We start from the raw sequence: 20,720 nt of genomic DNA, 5'->3' as shown, positions 1-20,720 counted from the left end.
CTGGGGCTGCGTTTTGTGCGGTGTCAGGCGCCATCTCTATGTCAGTCAGCATTGTTAGCGCGGGCGCGCAGGCGGGGGCAGTAACTGAGGCAGGAGACGGAGCTCCACTGCCCCCGAGCCCCCCTCCCACCTCTCCCCTGTGTCCCAGGACGCCTCCCCAAAGTCCGTGTGGACCGATCGGCAGCGTTCATCTAGCTGAGGGTCCTCCTGCCCACCGGAGTGACTAAGCCCATTGTGCTGGGTCCTCTCGAGCTGCATGAGAGGAACGGGTTGTGCTCATCGGCTCCAGCTCTTCACCCAGGGGGACCTCTGGATGCCGGCACCTGTGGCCTGGTGCGGTGGCTGGTACATAGGTGCTTATTAAAAGGAAGGAGGGAAGGAAGGAAGGAAGGAAGGGAGGGAGGAAGGGAGGAAATGAATGAATAAATTGATGGCCAAATGTGAGTGGGAGAAGAAAACACAGTCCTCATTCGATCCAACTTTTTCTTTGTGAAGCAGGGGTGATGCTGAGACCTTCTCCAACCTTAAGACGCATGGATGCGAGCAAACAAAGCTGACCAGCTCTGAGAATGGGAGGGGACGTCTATGGTATTCTGAGGTCAATGCCAGGTCACCTGTTTTGTTCACTCTGCTTAACCCAGTGGCCACCAGCCAGAGCAATGTTGCCACCCCCACACCCGACCAGGGAAGATTTGGCCGCGTCTGGAATCATTTTGTTATTACCACCAGGAGTAGGAGGGAAGTTGCTCCTGACATCTAGTGGACGGAGGCCAGCGATGCTGCCCAGCATCCTCCAGGACTGTCCCTTGCCCCCCAGCAAAGGACTGTCCAGCCCAGGTGTAGAAGTCATAGGATTAGCCCGCCTTCTTCAGGGGGGGCCCAGATGTTCCTGGTTTGGGTTTGGGTTTTGTCTGGTGTGCTGGTTTTGCCGCTGAAGCGCCGTGTCCTCCCGCGCAGCCCATTCTCCCTCCCTGCACCCAGGTCTCTCTCGTGCTCGGCTTGAAGCCGTGAGCTCCAGGAGCCATTGGACCTGTACGATGTGGCGTTTCATTTTTGGTTCTGTCTGCGTCTGAGGCCAAGCAAACCAACCAGAGCGGGCTGGGCAGGCCTTTATTGTGGAGTGTGAAACCGCCACTGATTCGGATGTTAATCATGATGATTAGAACGTTGTTAACATCTTGTAGAACCCTTTCCCAAAAATATATCAACCAAGGTACCCGCCAGTCCTGCCTCCCGCAGGTACTCACAATGCGCAGAGCGGTCTAATGAGGGAGGGACCATCCTCCCCGCCAGGAAACTGGATTCCAAAGGGGCTGGATGACTCAGAGGGTGAACAAAATGCTTCTGTAATTACAGATGCGTCTGTCTGCATCTCCATCAGCCTCTCCATCCCTCGGCGCTAAAGGCAGCCTTTGACCCCTGCTCTTTTCTTACTTTCTTTTTCCACTTCGGAAAGAATTAAATATGTGTCATACAGGTTTGGGGAAAATACCAAAAAGGAGAAGGAAGAACATGCGCCCCCAGCAGTCCCGCCACCCAGAGGCAGCCAGGACCATCCCATTGGTGCAGCTCCTTCAAGACCAGACAACTCTCTGCGTTGCGATTTGTTTTAGTTGGTTGTTCCTGGTCATTTCCATTCATGCCGTGGAGTTTTGCGTCTTGCTCAGCTCATGGGGCATCACAGCAGAAGCATCCCCCAGCGGTGGTTTCCTCCACGTTGCATTCCATCACTTTGCACCTGCTGGATGCTAGGCTGCCACTCGGAATCCATGCCGGTCCTCGCCATTCATTCCAAGGCTGCCCGGAATTTAAGGCAGAGACCTCCAGCCCCGGCCAGTGTGGCTCAGTGGGTTGAAGCACCGTCCCGTGAACCAAAAGATCGTGGGTTCGATTCCCAGTCAGGGCACATGCCTAGTTTGTGGGTCCAGTCCCCTGTAGGGGTACGTATAAGAAGTAGCTGGTCGATGTTTCTCTCGCATCAATGTTTCTCTCCCTCTCTTCTTCCTTTCCTCTCCCTCTAAAATCAATATACATGGCCTCAAGTGAGGGTTTATAAAAAGACACCAAACTTCAGTTTCAGAACTGTTGCAGTTTTTACTGTAATGGGATGCTTCCCAGTCCAGTTTCCCATCTCCCCATCCAAGTTAGAAAGGAGAGAGAAATGTGCTTCCCCTCTACCTGGGCGGCAGAACAAATGCTCAGCCGCCTTCCATATTGCTCCATTCTCTGGAGAGAGGGGAGAGTAGCGGCAATACGGACTCAATGAAAGCTCCATCTCTTCTCTTTGACACCCGTATCAGCTACTATTGTGTGGTGTGTGTCTTCTTAACCCCCTGAGTGCAGGGGCCCCATCCTAGTGTGCTGACGCTCCCCCGCAGAGGGCCAACCAGCAGAGAGAGTGGGTGCCCAACGCTTTCACTCATTGGTTGGTGGGCAGCGTTTGAGCGGGGCGCTGAACACGTGTGTTCAAGGGTCAGCCAGATGTGACTGCAGCGGCTGAACATTTTAAGGGCTCTGAGAAAGAGAGGCGGATTGAACTCAGTGATCATGGGGGCCCCCCGCCTAACCGGCCCATTCAAGCAAGTTCTGAAGGTGCTGGATCTCTGGGGCCCTGGAGTCCGATTGCGACCAGTTCCCGGTAGGACTTGGTTCTGTGTGGCGCTCCTCTGGCCAGCATCCCGGCAGAGAGCAAGGCCTGTGGGCCTTGCAGGCGGCACACACTGCAGACTGGAGATACACGCCCCTCTGGCTGGAGCATGGCCCCGAGTTCGGAGCTGGCCAGGGCGGTTCCGTCATATCTCAGCCCCGAGGTGGAAACACTAGGGGCAGGGAGGTAAATGCACCTGGTGAATATGCAACTCTCCTTGGCAGTCAGCTTGTCAAAGGAACAGGGCTGAGTGGTCTGCTGGACCTACTTGCTAAGAGGCTTCCAGGGTTTCACCCTGGGCACCCCCAGCGATGTGAGTGGCGGCCATGGGAGGGAGCTGGTTACGGAATCTCTCCCTCGCATTTCCTTCTGCTCTGGTTGGCCGTGTTGGATCTCGAAGGGCTAGGATCACCAGGGGAGGTCACAGGCCTTGGAAAGGGTCACCACCTGCCGCACCTGCTTGCCACCTGCCACCCCAGGCGCGCAGAAGGCAAAATGAATGAGGAACGCGTGGGAGGTTAGGTGAGGTGCCAAGTTCTGGAAATGAACTTGCGTGATAATAAGAGTGCCTAGAGAAGCTTTTGAATCTTCAGCTTTCAGGACCCACCCCTGAGGAGTCAAACGAGATGGGTCCGGCAGAGGAGGACAATGACAAGTATTGTAACGAGGGCGGGGGATGGGGAGTACCCCCCGGGAGGTTCGATAGACAGCTCACCCAGCGCAGAGGCAAACAGAGTGAGGGTTTGGAGAGAGGAGTTGGGGGGAAGAGGCTGCTTCAGGCTGAGGAGGAGGATGTCAGTGATCACAATACCCCATAATTTTTTTTAATTTTTATTTATTGATTTTTAGAGAGAGGAAGAGAGAGAGATTGAGAGAGACATTGATTTGTTGTTCCACATACTTACGCATTCATTGGTCGATTCTGTGTGTGCCTTCACTGGGAATCAAACCTGCAACCTTGGCATATTGGGATGACGCTCTAACCAACTGAGTACCCGGCCAGGGCAATACCCCCTAATTCTTAAGAGAGCTAGTAGCATGGTGTTTGACACCAGGAAAATGAGGTTGGGAATCCAGCTTTACTCTGTGACCTTGGAGCATTAATGAATGTCCCAAAGCCTCAATTTGCTCAGCTGCAAAACAGGAATAATAATTTCTACCTAATAAGGCTGAGAAAGAATTAAATGAGTTTAAAAATGAGGAATGGAGAATTACATGAGGACACAAAGCATGTTAGCACATGCCTAGCACATATTCAGCACTCAATAAAATAATCAAAAATAAAAAGGTATAAATATTACTATTATTACTGGCCAAGGCCCACCAACATGCTTTATGCCCTTTATAATTCTTTTGTTACCTTCTTTCACACACATTATTTTCCTAATCTCTCCCTCCCTCCCTCTTCCTCTTCCTCTCTCTCAGCTCCCCCACTTGGGATCAAAGGGACACTTGTAGGAAGGGACTAGTTGAAACTAATGTAGCCACAGGACCCAACAAAACTCACAAGCCAATGTCAGGATCAAAGCCGTCACTGGGCCCTTTTGGAAACAAGATTAACAAAAGGTGCTAGGAATAATTGCCAGTTACACGATCTGTCTGGAAACTGACAGAGTCAGAGCTGGAAGGGCCCACAGACCTTATCTGGCCCCGACAGCCCATTGGACCCGGAGACAGAAGACCGAGACAAGAGGAAGCCTACACAAAGTTACCCCAGGGGGTAGAGGCCAGGATAGGGCCACCACGGACCCCTCAGCCCCTGGTGGCCTCTGAGCTCTGCGCAGTGGGGCACAGCTGGGTCTCAGGAGCTAGATTCCCTGATTCTTATATTCCACTCTTCTTGTCCCTTCCCCTTCTGCTCACTCCAGTCTGCAAAGAGCACTGACACCGATCTTTTGATAAAAGCGACCCTGAGCATGAAAGCCACAGCCTTGGGGCAGACCCACACTGACCATTTCCGTGAGGTAGACAGAGTATCTCTGTTACACAAAAGAGGCTTCACGGACGTGCCCAGGCTCTCGCGGCCTGTCGCTGTCAGAGGCAGGATTTGAACCCAGGTTCAACTCCGAAGCCTCAACGCTTCCCACTCTCGACCAGGAAGCCTGCTTGGCCCCTGAATGCCCTTGATCTGCCCTCGGGTCCTGCGAGCGCCCTCTCCTCCCCACGGCCACACCTGCCCGGCGCCACCGTCAGCCTGCCAGGCACACCGGTTAGTGATCAGTGTCACCCGGCAGGAACACTGGCCGGTGCCAGTTGCAAACTGTTGCAGCCCATAGAGATTAAGCCGCTGCCACCGACTCCGTGGAAGTAAATGAGCCTTTCCGAGGGCTGCGGAAATAAATTGAAATGGCAGTGCCGGAGGGCCCGAGGCTGTGGCTGAGTGAGTGAGTGTCTCCCTGCAGAGAAGTGACAAGGACAGCCATCAGTCCTGTCTAACTCGAGACTGACATCGGGCATGTTCTGACCACTCCAGCTTCCTGCTGAGGGTCGTGTTCCAAGCATGACAGCAAGAACGGTGGCAGGCGCTAGGCACTCGCTCTGGGTGACCCCCCCCATGTACATGTATGTGTTTGTGTTTTACCTGCATTAACCTACGGAAGGAGGACAACCCCCGGAAATAGGGAATTACAGCCCCATTTTACAGCTGAAGAAACTGAGGCTCAGATAAAGCCATTTGTCACCATGCAACTGGCAGAATGGGCCTCAAATAAGTTCGTGAAGCTGATTTTTCAGGCAGGCGTGATTCTGCCAAAGAGCTGCCAGGGCCAGCCCTTATTTAAGATTACCGAGTGGTTTCACTTTCAAGACGAAAATAAATCAGAAGGCGTCAGCAGGGTGTACTGGGCCGCCAGGGCCTGGCCCCGCCTGACCTCCCCACCTCGCCAGCTTTCTTTGGAATTAGCTCCCACCTCTGCTCCCTGCCCCCTCGCATTCCTGCTGACCTCAGCCAGGCCTCCTGATCCCGAACCCTCAAGTCTTTCTGTGTCTTCCACAAGGTCACTTATATATTATTCAGTAAAAAAAAATATTCTCAGTCCCAGGAGGGCAGTCCAGCCCTGAAGGGGTGGCACAGAGCCTGAAGGAGAGAGTGTGGGCAGATGACAGCCCACTCACCCTCTTAGCGGGGGTCCTTGTGCCGTGAACCGCCTGCCCAGCTGTGCTCAGTGGGCCTGCTCTGCAGAGTAGGTGAGGGCCCTGTCCCCTCTGTCCCAGTAGCGTGCCAAACTTCCCTCTTTCTAAGCATTTATCCCATCAAATGCGATTATTTCTACTTTCCTATTCTCTATCCCAGGTCATATACCACTAGACAGCCCCTGTGCCCTCGGTTTCTGTAGCCCGAATGCTGAGCCCAGGCCTGGCACGGTCGACCCTGCATCTCCATGGCCGGCACAAAGAGAAAGGGAGAGAGAAAACGAAGATGGAAATGGGGATAAAGGGGGAAAGGAGGGAGAAAGGGAGGAAGGGAAAGAGGCAGCCCCCGATCTGTTAGCCGGCTGTGCTGAGCCCCCAGGAGCCTTGGGAGCCACCTCAGGAGGGCTCCCCTGGGAATCTGAGAGAAGGGGGAGGACCCACACCCCCCAGCCCCAAGCTAACTGGTGGCTTTTCTCCTCTCCCCAAGATGCGCCCCTGGAGGGAGACGCTGGCCCTTCTGGTACTTACCTCCTGCCCTCGGGAGCACTAGGGAGCACCGGTCCGAGCAAAGTCAGCCTGGAAGAGAAAGTGACGACGGCCCCTCCGAGCCCAGCGCAGTCGGGGGAAGAGCTCCAGGACCCGGAGCTGGAAGGGGCGGCCCCCTCTGTGCACCCGGAGCCCGTGGCCCTGTCCACACGGCTTCCGGAGGAGCCCAGCACCAAGCTCGCCTTCCCCCCAAAGAAGAGGCTGCCTTCGCTCAAGCAGGTGAACTCGTCCAGGAAACAGCTGAGACCAAAGGCCACCTCCGCAGCCATCCTCCCGAGGGCGGGGTCCCAGCCCGCATCCCCAGGCCTGGGTCTCCTCTCCTTGGCCACGAGGAAGGCTGGCCCACCAGGGGACCCCGATCCGGTGGCCTCCGCGGGTGGGGAGACCCTTCGGCTGCCGTCGGAGGAGCCCCTCTGGCTGGACCGGAAGGAAGGTGCGGGCCCCACGACGCCCGCACCCCTGCAGATCTCTCCCTTCACCTCGCAGCCCTACGTGGCCCACACGCTCCCCCAGAGGCCGGACCCCGGGGAGCCCGTGGTGCCCGATGAGGCCCAGGAGGCTCCTGCTGAGGACGCCAGTCCGATGACCTTGATGGACAAAGGTGAGAATGAGCTGACCGGCTCAGCCTCGGAGGAGAGCCAGGAGACCACGACGTCCACCATCATTACCACCACGGTCATCACGACAGAGCAGGCCCCAGGTAGGCAGCCCCCAATCCTGCCTGCTGCAGCATCCACCAGGCACCCGGGGGGGCGGGGCCTGGGGGCAGGGAGGTCCCAGCCGCACCATCACTTACCGTCTATTAAACACTGCTCAGAACAGTGCCTAGCAGCAGGTGGTAAGTGATGCTCCCGTGTCAGCTGAGCTCCTCTCGGGTACTGACTGAAGCGCTTTCCTCCAGCTCTCTGCAGCGTGAGCCTCTCAGACCCCGAAGGGTACATCGACTCCAGCGACTACCCACCCCTGCCCCTCAACAACTTCCTCGAATGCACGTACAACGTGACGGTCTACACTGGCTACGGGGTGGAGCTCCAGGTAACCGCCGCAGAGCGCCCCTAGTGGCTGCCGCCTCTTCCAGCAGGAAGTCTCTGGAGGACCGTGGGAGCCAGGCCTCCGTTAGCATCCGCACTCTCCCGGGCCTCTCCTTGCCTTAGCTGGACACACGTGAAGGGAAGGGCATGCCGATACCCTGTGAGGCATTATACCCAGAAGGAAAGAAAGCCTTCTGTTGCCCTGCATACCACACACACACACACACACACACACACACACACACACACACGGAAGCCCCACCTGGTTCGTTCCATCCGTAGACTTTTGCCTGTAAACTCAGACGGAAAATGAAGGCGGTGCCGAATTCAGACACCCGGATTTTGGGGTCTCAGCTCTACCAGTTAAAGCTGCATGGCGTTGGGCAAGGGGACTCCGCCTCTCTGAGCCTCAGTTCCCCCATCAGTAAAGTAAAGGTGATAATGTTGCTACTTTACAGAGTCAAGGGAGGAGTGGATATGGCAATGTACAGGGAGCATTCGGCCCGAGAGCGCACTCGGTGTGCATTACCACCTGCGCGCACTCACCTGGCTCCAGACCTTCCCCGGCTGGCCACCCCATAGAGTGACGGGCCTGAAGAGACGGGGCCGGGAGCGGCGAACCGTCCGGTTCACTGTCCCACGAGGGGAAAACCGGGTGGAGCGGGAAGAAGAGGCTGGTACCACGGGGTGGAGGCCCTTCTGGGCCAAGGTCAGAGGTCTGGATATGTGCCTTTCCCGTGGCTCAGACGTGACTCGGTTTCTCTCTGTCCCTCCCCCCACCCCGCCTGCCCCCAGGTGAAGAGTGTCAACCTGTCTGAGGGCGAGCTGCTGTCCATCCGCGGGGTGGACGGCCCCACGCTGACCGTCCTGGCCAACCAGACACTCCTGGTGGAGGGGCAGGTCATCCGAAGCCCCACCAACACCATCTCCGTCTACTTCCGGACCTTCCAGGACGACGGCCTGGGCACCTTCCAGCTGCACTACCAGGGTAGGCTCAGCCGAGGCTGGCGGGATGCGGCCGTTCGCCTCCGTCTCCCTCTGGAAACTGTGGGCTCTCAAACTTTTTGTCCCGGGGTCCCCCTGGCAGTCTGGTAGTACCTATAGACCTCTTCTCCAAACAATGTGCGTAAGAGCATAAAAAAAACTATGTCAACTAAGAAGGGAACCAGTCATAGCGAATTACAGTTGTCAAAATATTGCTTTAATCTCTGATACCGTAATCTGTGTACCTCCTTAACACGTTAAATACTAAAATCTCCTGGCAGTTCTGATAATCACTGTAATTTCAAAGCTCTGAGGAGCGTAAGAAATATGTCAAGCTCTCCATTATGACGGGAAAATATCTGTGATTTCTCCCGGTGACAAAGTCAGAGATTCTGTGGCTGCGTGGCAGTTTGTCCCCACGTTCGTGACTGAGGGAAGCACCACAGTGCAGTTACATGTTCGTGCGGATGAGAACGCCTCACTTCCAAGTTCACAGCTCCTGCGTTCGATACATGAGAGTCCGTGGACTTCGTACAGGGCCCGGCCACCAGGGTCCCTGTCTCTTTTTTCTTCCCCGGCATTGCTTTCTTGCCATTTCACCTGCTTCTGAACGCACCTTCTTTTGCTTCCTGTTCATTTCTCTCTTTCCTTCCTTCCTTCCCGCTCCCCCCTCTCTACTTCTGTATTTTCTTGCTTCCTTTATTCCTTCCTGTCCCCTTCTCCCTCTCTTCACTCCCACCCTCCATCCTGTCTTCTTTCTCTCTTGCTCTCCCTCATTTTCCCAAGTTCCCACTTTCTGGGCAGTTCCCACGGCCTTGGCTTACTTCCCTTCACTGGGAACTCCCCCCGCTCAACTCTCCAAATATCGGAGTAGAAAGTGGAGTCAGTGGCCAGCCATCTAGAATTTGGGGACCATCCACGTTCCCATCAGACGGACCAGATATCTGGAAAAACAATTCAGTTTTAACTTCTCTGAAACAAGTGGATGGCTGGATATGGGAGCGTTCATTTCATCACAACTTTTCGATATTGTTGTTTGCTAATTTAAAAAATGGGAGGAATCCCTCGCTGAGCCAGGCACTTGGGTGCAGAGAGTGCGGGGGCCCCGTGCTGCAGGGGAGAGCAGACCGCAGTGGGGGGGTGGAGCTAGGAGGAGCTGAGCATCCTCTTCGGAAAACCGGAAAACCGAGGGACTCAACAGAGCCACATGCCCCCTGCTGCCACCCCGGTGCAGCGAACGCCACCTACATGCCAGGCATTTCCCACGTCATCCTCACCACCTCTGGGGAGGTGGGGACAATCGTCCACTCTGCTGGAAAGATCATGGAAAGTGACGTTTAGGGCACAGTATCACTTTCTCAAAGTCACACATTGTCTAAGTGATAGGGTAAGGAAGTAAATTCAACTTGGTCTCCTTCCAAAGCCCAGCCACTTGCCTCCCAGGACAATTGTTTTCAAGTTTTCCTCCCCTCCGACATTTCCCGAAGGGCTGGCTGTTCTCGTTCAGGTCCAGGAGTCTGCATCTCTAACAAACTTCTGAAGCATTCGTGCAGGTGGGACTCCCCCCACAAGGGCAACACTGCCCCTCCTTTCCCGGGGAGAAGCCGTTCTAGGTCCATGTGGAGAGCGGCTCAAAGGAGGCTCGGAGCTCATTTTGCACCCCAAACCTGCTGTCTCTGGTCAGCCAGGGCCGGGAGCTCTGGACCACATGCTCCCCGTGCGATCAACGGGAGACAGAAATACTTGCCTCCAGCTCTCCCGAGTCCCCAGGGGCCTCAGCTTCCCTCCTCAGCACACACTGGCCCCCGGAAGTGGGTCACGTTCTCCGTCTCCACCCTCGGAGGGGTGACCGCCTGCCTCTGCATTTCTTCCCAGCCTTCATGCTGAGCTGCAACTTCCCCCGCCGGCCGGACTACGGGGACGTCACGGTGATGGACCTGCACTCGGGCGGGGTGGCCCACTTCCACTGCCACCCGGGCTACGAGCTCCAGGGCGCCAGGACGCTGACGTGCATCAACGCCTCCAAGCCCCACTGGAGCAGCCACGAGCCCATCTGCTCAGGTACGCTGCAGCCTCAGCAGACTGCACTGGCACGGTGCAGTGAGAGGGGAGGGGCCAACCCCCAGGGCGTTAAGACCGACCTTGGACTTAGGCTCTTTCCCCAGGGGAGAGACTGCTCCCAATACAGATAACTGCTACAAAACGCCCATCACCTAACACGGACCATTAGTGATATCTCGTGCACTCCCTGTACTGTGCAACCAACCCCGCTGTGTGGTTCCAGAACATCTTTACCACCCCCATGTGGAAACTTCATCCCCATTAGCAGCCACTCCCCATGGTCCCCTCCCCATCAGCCCTGGCAACCACCCACACGCTTGTGTCTCTGTGGATTTGCCCACCGTGGACGCTTCCTGTAAATGGGATCATGCAATCTGTGATCTTTTGTGAGTTGCTTCTTTCACTAAGCGTTTCATTTCCAAGGTTCATCCTTGTCGTGCTGTGTATCGGAACTTCATTTCTTTTTTATGGCTGAATAATATTCCATTGTTAGATAGACCACATTTTATCTGTTCATCCATTGGTAGATATTTGAATCGTTTCCACTTTGGGCTCTTATGAATAATGCTGCTATGAATATCTGTGTGAAAGTTTTGTGTGAACATGTATTTTCATTTCTCTGGGGTCCGAGGGGTAGAAGTATGACCCAGAAGTAGAATTGCTGGATCATACAGTAATTCCATGTCTAACTTTTTCAGGAACTGTCAGATTATTTCTCACAGTGGCTGCACCACCGTTTTCCATTCCCACCAGCCACGTTCAAGAGAACAAATTTTCCACATCCTCGCTAATGCTTGTTATTTTCCATGTTTTCTTTTTATTATTATAGCCATCCTAGTAGGTATGATGTGATATCTAATTGTGGTTTTGATTTGCATTTCCCTGATGGCCAATAATATTGAGCTTCACACGTGCTCCTTGGCCATTTGTATGTATTCTAGGAGAAATGTCTATTCAAGCCTTTGCCCATTTTTTATGTGGTTGTTTGACTTGTTATTGCTGAATTGAAGGAGTTATATCCTGGCTATGAGACCCTCATTAGATATATGATTTGAGAATATTTTCTCCCATCCTGTGGCTTGTCCTTTCACTTCTTGATAGTGTCCTTTGATACAAAAAAAAGTGACTGTGACAAAGTCTAATTTATGTATTTTTTCTGTTGTTGCTTGTACCTTTGGTGTGGCTGCGGCCATGAGCCCAGTTCATATGCACTGAGCACAATGTCAAGGCTGCAGTAACTCCTCACAGCAATCCCACGTGGTGGAACCCTTCTCCCCATCACACAGACCAGGAGACTGAGGCTCATGGAGGTGAAGGCACTCACCCAGAGTCACCAGACAGGCATTGACTGAGTCCAGAAACCTACTCTCCCAAGTTTTTCCTTACTGCACCTTCGCTATGCAAAATGTGGTCTGCTGACCAGTGAGATTATTAGAAATGCACAATCCTGGCCCTAATGCAAGGCCAATGGAATCAAAATATGCATCTAAACACGCCCCCTGTGTAACGCACACGCACATGCTAGACTGAGAGGCACTGGGTCATTCCACCAGGTTCCTGACCAGTGGGCAAAGCCTTGACCCCTCTGGGCTACCAAGACAGCAAAGTCTTATTAGATTCTCAAAAGTCCTGATGGTGACCAGGAGGGCAAAGGTACCATGTTAACTGAATGCCTACTATGTGCCAGGCCATGAGCCACACGCAAGGAGAACACTTGGAACAATAAACATAACTCCTACCCTCCATAACCAGTGGAATCCAAAGAGCAAATGAGAGCTGATAATAAATTCTGAGATTTAATGGTTGCAGTATTGTTCCCCCAAGGCCTTTCAGAGTTTTTCTTCTTTTCTTTTTAACAAGGAGAGAAAAAAAACATAGGGTAGTTGGTCTCTGCACCTCTCTCACGTTAATTTTTATCTATGTGTGAAATCAAGGAGAAATTAAACCTCAATTTGTGCTAAGAAAGATAGATGGAGAGCCACGGCTGGCAAATTGAAACCGAAGAGAGCTATCGGTCAGCTTAATAAAGCAAGAAAAGGGTGGAAAGGCAGCAAATGAGGAGCAGCTCGGGGAGGACAGATGGCCAGCGCCCCCCTCACGGACAGTGTCCTCCACCTCCTTAGCGCCCGAGCCGTAGGACGCTAATGCTGGCTCTGCTTCAGCGCCTACTCTGTGCCAGGGACTGCGCCCGGCCCCCTGCGTGCAGCATGTCCCTGGTTCCTCACCGCGGCTGTCTAAGGAGGGTGGGAGTATTATTGCCATTTTACAGTGAGTTCCAGGTTCAGGGAGCTTTCGTCGCTCGTCCTGGAGCCACAGCAGATCCGTGGCTCCGGCCAGGTGTGAGCGTCTCTTTTAGGACGGATGCGTGGACAGCCTGGGCAGGGACGCGGTGCTCTGTCCGTGGTGCTGAAAGGAGAGCCGGGCTCCCTAGCGATGTCTTTGCTCTAAGTCCCAGCCAAGTCCCGAGCAAAGAGAACTGTCTACCTTTCTCTCCTACCACAAGTCCTTGTTTGCTGTACAGTCCCCCCAAAAAACCATTTAATGAGAACCAAGTATCTCCTAAGAATACAAAAAGGACTACCTCTCTACGCTTGTGATGATCTTCCAAGTTCATCAATCACTCTTTAATACTTATTAGATTTTGATGATGAAAGTAGTATATGGTTCTGATTGGAAAAAGCTTTCAAGAAATACAAATGTATTGAATACAGGAGCAAATCACGTTTATGTTCATGGTCTCAACTGACCCTTGCATACAGCTCATTGAAATAGATGTGGCAGATGTGGTCTTCCTAGCTTTTTTTTCTTACTTAAAATACAGTGAGCATTCTCCTATATTCTCAAGAGTTCTTCTGAGAACGTGGTTCTTTAAAAACTGCATGCATGGAATGTATTTATTTTACCAGTCCCCTGTGAGTGGACATTCGTGTTGTTTCTCATTTTTGTCTCTTAAAAGAAGTCCAGCAGTGAACATCCTCATTCATCAACTTCTGTGAAAACCTATAAATCTTTTCTTAGAATGAATTCCCAGAACCTTAATTATTGGGTCACAGCGCTTGAAAATACTATCTAAGCTGTTTCACTAAAACTCTGTCCTGAGGGTTCATACAATTTGCATTCTAACCAGTCCTGAGTGAGAGTGGCCGTTTCCCGTCACCCCATTATCGCCGGGTTATTGTTACTTTTCCCCTTGACCAATTTGGTGGGTGAGAATAGGATATAGTTTACATTTGCATTTCTTTACTATTAGGGGGTCTGAATTTTTTAGTGCTTGCTATGTACTAAAAGTGTATTTTATCTTCTGTAAACTGCCTCTTTATGTCTTTCTTGATGACCATTGTATAATTAAGAAGCAGAGCACAGCCAGCACTGTTGAAGCATCCTCAAATCACAGTTATTTCCTGCCACGGAACACACACAGCAATGGCTCCTACCATGGAGTGAGACTTTCTGTCACACAGGGGGGCCCACCCAGAGGACAGGGCTTTCCCTTGGTCTCCCCTATGGTCTTGCTTCTCCCGTGAATGGATAGGAGTGGGGATCGGGGAGGATGTAACTCCCTCTCTCTCTCTCTCTCTCTCCCCCCTCCCTCCCCCTCTCTCCCCCTCCCCCATCACCCACTCACACTTACTTTCTGCCCCCAGCCCCGTGTGGAGGGGCTGTGCACAACGCCACCATCGGCCACGTCCTCTCCCCAAGTTACCCTGGAAACGCCAATGGGAGTCAGTTCTGCGTGTGGACGATTGAAGCTCCAGAGGGCCAGAAGCTGCACCTTCACTTTGAGTGGCTCTCACTCCACGAGAAGGACAGGTAAACCTCTGAGGGCCCCGGCTAGCCTCCCTCCCTCCCTTCCTCCCTCCCAGAGTGTTAGAATGTGGCTAGGGACTTGGAGTCTTGGAATGGCTGAAATTCTGGCTTGTGGAAGTCAAGAACGAAAGAGCTAGGAGGATGGCAAAAATCTTAGCCATCGTCAGCTTTGATCCTTCTTTTTACAGGTAAGGCAGCCGGGCCAGACAGAGGGAAGGGGGCTTGCCCTAGGTCACACAGCAAGATGAGGAAAGAGGCGAAAAGGGAATCAGACCACCCCCTACACGCTGCCCCTCCTCCTCATTCTTTCTCCTGATAATCACTTTTTGTATTTGAACAAGGAGAGAGTGTTCATCCAGCATCTGCTCTGTGTCCAGTCACGTACTGGCCTTCATGGAGAACAGGAGAAAAGTAGAAGAAAGATGAGACTCATGCATGTCAAAGAGCTAGGGAGAAGTCACTGTGCAGTATCTAAGGGAGAGCAGATCTGTAGACTCTAAGTAATATACCCAGAATCCAGAATCTTAAAAAACCGTGACATCCTCTGACCTTACACCACAGTACTCTTGAATGTTCTTGAAAACTAGGACCTTAGCTGCTTAGGCGTGCTGTCTTGGGTTTGGTTCCCTTGGAAACAGAGATGTGACAAGGCTGTGAGGAACAGTGGTTTATTTGGGAGCTGATCCTAGAAAACAGAGAGAAAGTGAGAAGGAAGGAAAGAGAGTCAGCACAGTCTGCATCGATAAGCAGGTGCCCAGATAAGCCACTGGGAAACAGTGTTGAACACGCCTCAGAGTGGTCCTTCTGGAGGGGCGAGGGCGCTGGGCTACTCATCTGCCACCTCCCGTTGATGGTTGCGGAAAGGATGCTCTTGGGCACACAAGCTCCCTAGGACCGTCATCCACCCTTGGAGCTGGTGGGGCTGGCTCACTCTCAGAGACTTTGGGTGAGAAGCCAGCAGGAAGCATCTGAGCAGTGGGTGCTGAGGGGCGCGGGTTTGGGGCTGGCAGCATTTATGCACCTCCAAAATGCCGACCCGCACCTTGGAATTCGGGGATCCATCAGATTCTTTCTGCTTTTTTTATTCATATTTATTCTATTACATTTGGCCTAATTTTCCCCTTTGCCCTCCTCTCCCCACCCCACCCTGCTCCCACAAGCATTCCCCACACTATCGTGCATGCTTATAGTGTCCGGGCTTCTTTGGATTTTCACACTTAGACCATCATCCTCATTATGTAGAAAGGGATCCGTATAGAAAACACCAGGCCACTGAAGAACTTACCCAGGTCTTTCGTCTGCGTGTCCCTCCAAGCGGTGCCGCTTATCCTGAGCGACTCCATCCCAACAAACCACAGCTTTAGAGTGTGAGGTGCAGAGCAGAGCTTTCGGAACATGGCTTCGTGGTAGCATCCGGCTGACTTGGGGAACTCTTTACAAAACAGGTTCCCAGTCTTTCCTTCTAGAGACTGACTCAGAAGCCAGACCTAGAACCCTTGGTGAAAGACACAGTCTAAAACTTAGACCTTGGGGCTTGGCCCCCAGGATATAGCAGAGTCAGCAGCAACCAGGACCGTGGAGAGGCCCCCCCCACTCTTGGAATGGCTCCCGGCCTCTGCCTCAGCCCCCTCCTCACCAGAGTCACAGCAGAAACATGGCAAAATGAACAGGTGTGCTGGGGTGGGATCAGGGGAAGCACCAACATCTATTCATTTTTGGTGATATTGGAAATGTATCTGGGCAACATTACAGAGAGCCTTTTATAGGTCACAGTAAAAAAAAAAAGACTCAAAGGACTTTCACTGCCTGTTTATGACTCCATACATATAACTTATCAAATTTGTATACTCTTCTCTACCTTTGCATGATTTCTTTAAAAAATACTAAGACTAGCAAAGAGTCAAGTATCCAATGGTTTTAATAACAGCCAAAGTGAATAGCAACATTTTGTCTAACAGGTTTTAGTTTTCAGGGCACTTTATCCATCAGACTTTCAAAGCCCACCTATAAAGTAGATAAGACGCTCTAATCCCTGCCTTCACAGTCTCGGAGACTGAGGCCCAAGACGTGTTGAGATGTGTGTGAACTTCGTGGGGCTTTGGAGACTGGAAGTCAGGACTCCTGACTCCCCACACGGTGCTCTTGGGAAGCAGTGACCGAAAAGCCTGTCAGGGGTCAACTGCTTCATCAATTTGACCTGTATTCTATCCTGGACACGTTATATTCACTGTCTATAATCCTCACACCCTGATGTAGGTGGGATCGTACCCATTTTACAGATGAAGAAACAGAGGCTCAGTGAGGTGAAGTGCCCTTGTCCAAAGCCACAGAGCTCAGAAGTTACAGAGTGGGGATTCTGTCTGACTATCTATACCACAATTTCAGGAATGATATTAGCTCATTAATCCCAACTTTCCAATTAGTAATAATAGTTACTATCAGTTAATTAGCCCAGTTTATTCCATGTACATATCACTTCTCCTACAACCTCAGAATGAATCCATGAGTCCAGGGCAGACATTCTGCCGACAAAGAAGCGGCTTCCGTCAGGTAAAGCAGCTGCTGTGGGCACGTACGGGGCAAAGTTGGGATTAAGATCTGGGGATGAGAGGTGCCCACTGCACGCCCCTCCCGCTGCCGTGTGTCCGTGGCCCGAGAGGACACTCAGCAGCCCTCTTCTCCTCTCCCACCGCCAGGATGAAGGTCTACAGTGGGCTGACCAACAGGTCCACTCTTCTCTACGACTCCTTGCAAACGGAGAGCGTCCCCTTCGAGGGCCTGCTGAGCGAGGGCAACAGCATCCGAATCGAGTTCACGTCCGACCAGGCGCGGGCAGCCTCCTCCTTCAACATCCGGTTCGAGGGTGAGGGTCCATGGGGCCTCCCCCTCTGCTGGGGTGCTGGGGTGGGATCAGGGGAAGCATGGTGTGGCTGGGACTGGGTCCTGGGAGAGAGCAATCTGGCCGTCCAGGCATAAGGGAGACCCAGCGGCCAGATGGACTCTCAGACTTATAGAAGCAGACTTAGCTTTCCTAACAAACAATTCCTACCCTTTACTGAGCACTTACCATGTGCCCAGTGTCTTACATCCAGTGTGCATTTAATGCTTACCACACTGCAACGTGAGAGCTGTTATTATCTTTGAACTGAGGAAACTAGGGCTAGGGAACCTGAGCGACTCGCTCAAGGTCACTGGTTGGCAAAAAACACAGAGCTAAGACTTCTGTCCAGCTTGAGTCTGGTCCCGTAAGCTCTGCTCTACTCAGTGGGACCCCTTAGAGTCCAGCCCCCGCTTCCTCCCAGACTCATTAGCAAAGGCCTGTCCTGGGCAGTCCTGATCCTTGGAGAAAGGATGCCCTTCGGTATTGCATGTGCCTTGGGGAACTTTCTGTTCTGTCTTCCCTAAGAAAAGTTGATCTTTTTCTTAGCCAAATTGATGGCTTCAAGTGGCAGAAATCAAGACTCCCAGTTGTGGGACATAAAAAGAACCCCTACGGGACACTAAAAGGAATTAAACCTAAAAACTCAGGAGGGTTGGGTGGGAAGAGATTCTTAGCTCCATTTTAAACAAGAAAAAAAACGAGACCCCAAGGAGCCAAGTGCATGGCCTGAGGGCCCTTCCTTCAGCAGGTCAGCTGGAACCAGGCCACGGAGACCGGTCCTGGTGTCCCTGGGGGCACCCCCAAGTGTCGGGAAGGGCCCATCTTTTGCGACACTGCACTGTGAGTGGCCCCTGGCTCATCTGAGCCGCTGTCCCTCTCTTGTGCCCCCTCCCCAGCCTTCGAGAAAGGTCACTGCTACGAGCCCTACATTCAGAATGGGAACTTCACCACATCCGACCTGACCTACAACATCGGGACCATCGTGGAGTTCACCTGCGACCCCGGTCATTCCCTGGAGCAGGGCCCGGCCGTCATTGAGTGCATCAACATGCGGGACCCGTACTGGAATGACACGGAGCCCCTGTGCAGAGGTGAGCGGCCCCACCGTCCCCCTCCAGGGGACCCCCCAGGGACCTCCCCTTCCTCAGATGGAAAAGCCAAGGCCTCTGTGTAGAGGCCTGTCACCAGCTTACACACCAATTCAAGTCTGGGGACCCTCTCCGGGACTCACCATCCTTGGGGTCAGGTTTGCTGCTTGTCGTTGAGAAAGCTGCGGAATGCATAAATCTGAAAAGGTGCCTCTTTCTCCAGGCACAAGTCACTAGTGCATAGCTAAGCAACAAGACCTCTGTGTTGATCTCAGCTGCTCTGGGGTCCCTTTGTAGTGTACCCTTGTGCGGTGCTAGCCCACCCAACAGCACAGGGCAGTCCTGGGCCCAATTAGTAATAGCAATGATAATGACCATTGTTAATGGGAGTGCCAACGCTGTGTTTCAGGCACTCTGCCAAGGACTGGGTGGTCGTTGTCTGATTTAATCCTCACAACAGCCCTTCCTATTGACCCCAGTTACAGATGACTAAACTGAGACTATGAATGCCAGGCCTAAGGGTAATTGGCAGAGGCAGGAATGGAACTCAGATCTCTCTGTTCTCAGAGACCTGTGCTCTGAGCCCCCTGGACAGTGCTGGCTATGTAGAACCCTCATCCACCTGGGTCCCCAGTGCCCTGCCCTCCCCATTCCCCCACTCCGAGCCCAGGTAGGCACCCTGCACCCGATGCCTGTGGAGCATGGAAGTAATGAGCAGAAGCCTCACTCGCTCCTGGCAGCCGCCGCCTGGATGGTGGTTGGCGTGAAATAACAGCCCCGCCGTGGTGAGGAATTGATCTCTGTATTAAATGTGCTGGTTTAACAGAGCGGAATTTATTGGTGCTTTGGCCTCTGCCACGTTGAGAACTTTCCAAAGCGGTAAACACAGAGTGGAATTTAAAGGGCCAGGTGCCGGGTACGGTCCTATCTCTGCTTCCAGTTCAGAGCCGGGGTCCTTCACAGTCATAGGAACTAAGGATTACTGAGCACTTGCCTTGTGCCGGGCACCGTGCTGTGTTGGACACCCCTGAGTTCAGTGAAGCTTCAGAACAACCCAATGGCATCAGCGGTGGTATTACTCCAGCTCCACAGAGAAGGGAAACAGAGGCTCCAAGGAGTTACCTGCCTTGTAGGTAACACACAGTGTGTTGGCGGCCAAGGCAAGCCTCGGACCCAGGTCCGCCTGGCCTGAAGGTACCATTTCTTAGCCACTACTCACCCTGCACAAGAGCGGGGCATCTGAGGCTTCATTCAGAACGTTGGGCTCTGTCCGTGGTTCTGACAGAACTACAGCTCCATCCTCCCCTACCCTCAGCTACAGGAGGCAGGAGGCCAGCCCCAATTTCATCGTCCCACAGACGTGTATGGGCTTCCTGGGTGAAGGCACCTGTCCCCCGACCACGGTGAGCCGTGGCTGCGTGACCTCGTAGCCCACACTCTTAACCGCTGTGCCATATTGGCTTCCTCATAAATGAAGTGTGTCTGTCTGTCTGTCTATTCCAGCCATGTGTGGTGGGGAGCTCTCTGCTGTGGCCGGGGTAGTGCTGTCCCCAAACTGGCCAGAGCCGTACGTGGAAGGCGAAGACTGCATCTGGAAGATCCACGTAGGGGAGGAGAAACGGATCTTCTTAGACATCCAATTGTGAGTGTTTACTGGTGGACCCCCCGCCATCCGGAGTGGGGAAGAAATTAGGCCTGCTTTATTCTTTCAGCCAGTATTAAATAAGCATCTACTATGTGTCAGGGGCTGTGCAAAGAACTGGGGTCCCAATGGTGAAGGAAACAGCATCATGCACGCAGAGGGAGAGAGTCCCTGTGCTCAGGGAATTCCATCTACCAAGGAAGCAGGCATTACGTGAGGAAAAGCACCAATAACGGCATTCTGTCACTCTGGTAATTGATGTAAGGACAGGTGCGTGGTGCTGTGAGATCATATCATGGGGATTTGATACAAAGCAGCAGATCAGAAAAGCCTTCCCAGGGGACCTGATACTAAAGCTCAGAACTCAAGGATGAGCTGGAGCAAATGCACCCAATAGGAACAGAATATGCAAAGGCGAGAGTATGCACAGCATTTTCAAAGGACCAAATGTCTAGTGTCACCAGTACTGTGGTCGTGTATGTCCTAGCTGTCTCTCTCAGCCCCACCAGAGGTCCTTGCCAGTCGGGCCTGGTCTGATGTAGCTCTGTCCCAGGGTCTAACACAGAGCCTGACACATAGCAGGCGCTCAGGAAATGATCTCTAGTGAAGAAATGCTTTAGTGAATGGACTTCCTGTCTGTGCGGCTGCTTCCTGTACTCAGTGGTGGTGCTTATTACATGTGCCAATTAGAACTCCCTCCATCAACTCCCCGGGGACCGGGCACTCCCAGGGAATGGGGCCAGATGCACCGATGATCGCTCTAAACATGTATATGTCAGGTAATCCTCACAAAGGAAAAGACCCTGCCTGGTACCCTATCTTCTGGATTAGGATCGCCCAGCTGGCAAGTTGCAGAGCTGAAATTTGAGTCCAGGCTTTTGTGGCTGCTCATTCATGCTCT

At 52.9% G+C, this 20,720-nt stretch overlaps 1 protein-coding gene across 1 annotated transcript in view; it reads left to right on the top strand.

Moving 5' to 3' along the window:
• The window catches only part of SEZ6L (seizure related 6 homolog like), a 163,026-nt gene that overhangs the window by 98,205 nt on the left and 44,101 nt on the right, over positions 1-20,720 (top strand). Inside the window, exons 2-9 of the mRNA XM_045841017.1 lie at positions 6,267-7,025; positions 7,227-7,360; positions 8,152-8,344; positions 10,216-10,401; positions 14,046-14,211; positions 16,905-17,071; positions 17,986-18,180; positions 19,681-19,819. Coding sequence (XP_045696973.1) covers positions 6,267-7,025; positions 7,227-7,360; positions 8,152-8,344; positions 10,216-10,401; positions 14,046-14,211; positions 16,905-17,071; positions 17,986-18,180; positions 19,681-19,819 — 1,939 coding nt within the window. The remainder of the gene's footprint in view (positions 1-6,266; positions 7,026-7,226; positions 7,361-8,151; positions 8,345-10,215; positions 10,402-14,045; positions 14,212-16,904; positions 17,072-17,985; positions 18,181-19,680; positions 19,820-20,720) is intronic.

This window comes from Phyllostomus hastatus, unplaced genomic scaffold, assembly GCF_019186645.2.
Source record: "Phyllostomus hastatus isolate PE091 unplaced genomic scaffold, TTU_PhHast_1.1 phas_contig_1162, whole genome shotgun sequence".
Taxonomy (NCBI): domain Eukaryota; kingdom Metazoa; phylum Chordata; class Mammalia; order Chiroptera; family Phyllostomidae; genus Phyllostomus; species Phyllostomus hastatus.
Note: the sequence above shows the minus strand (reverse complement) of the source record. Positions and strands in the feature narration are given on the sequence as shown.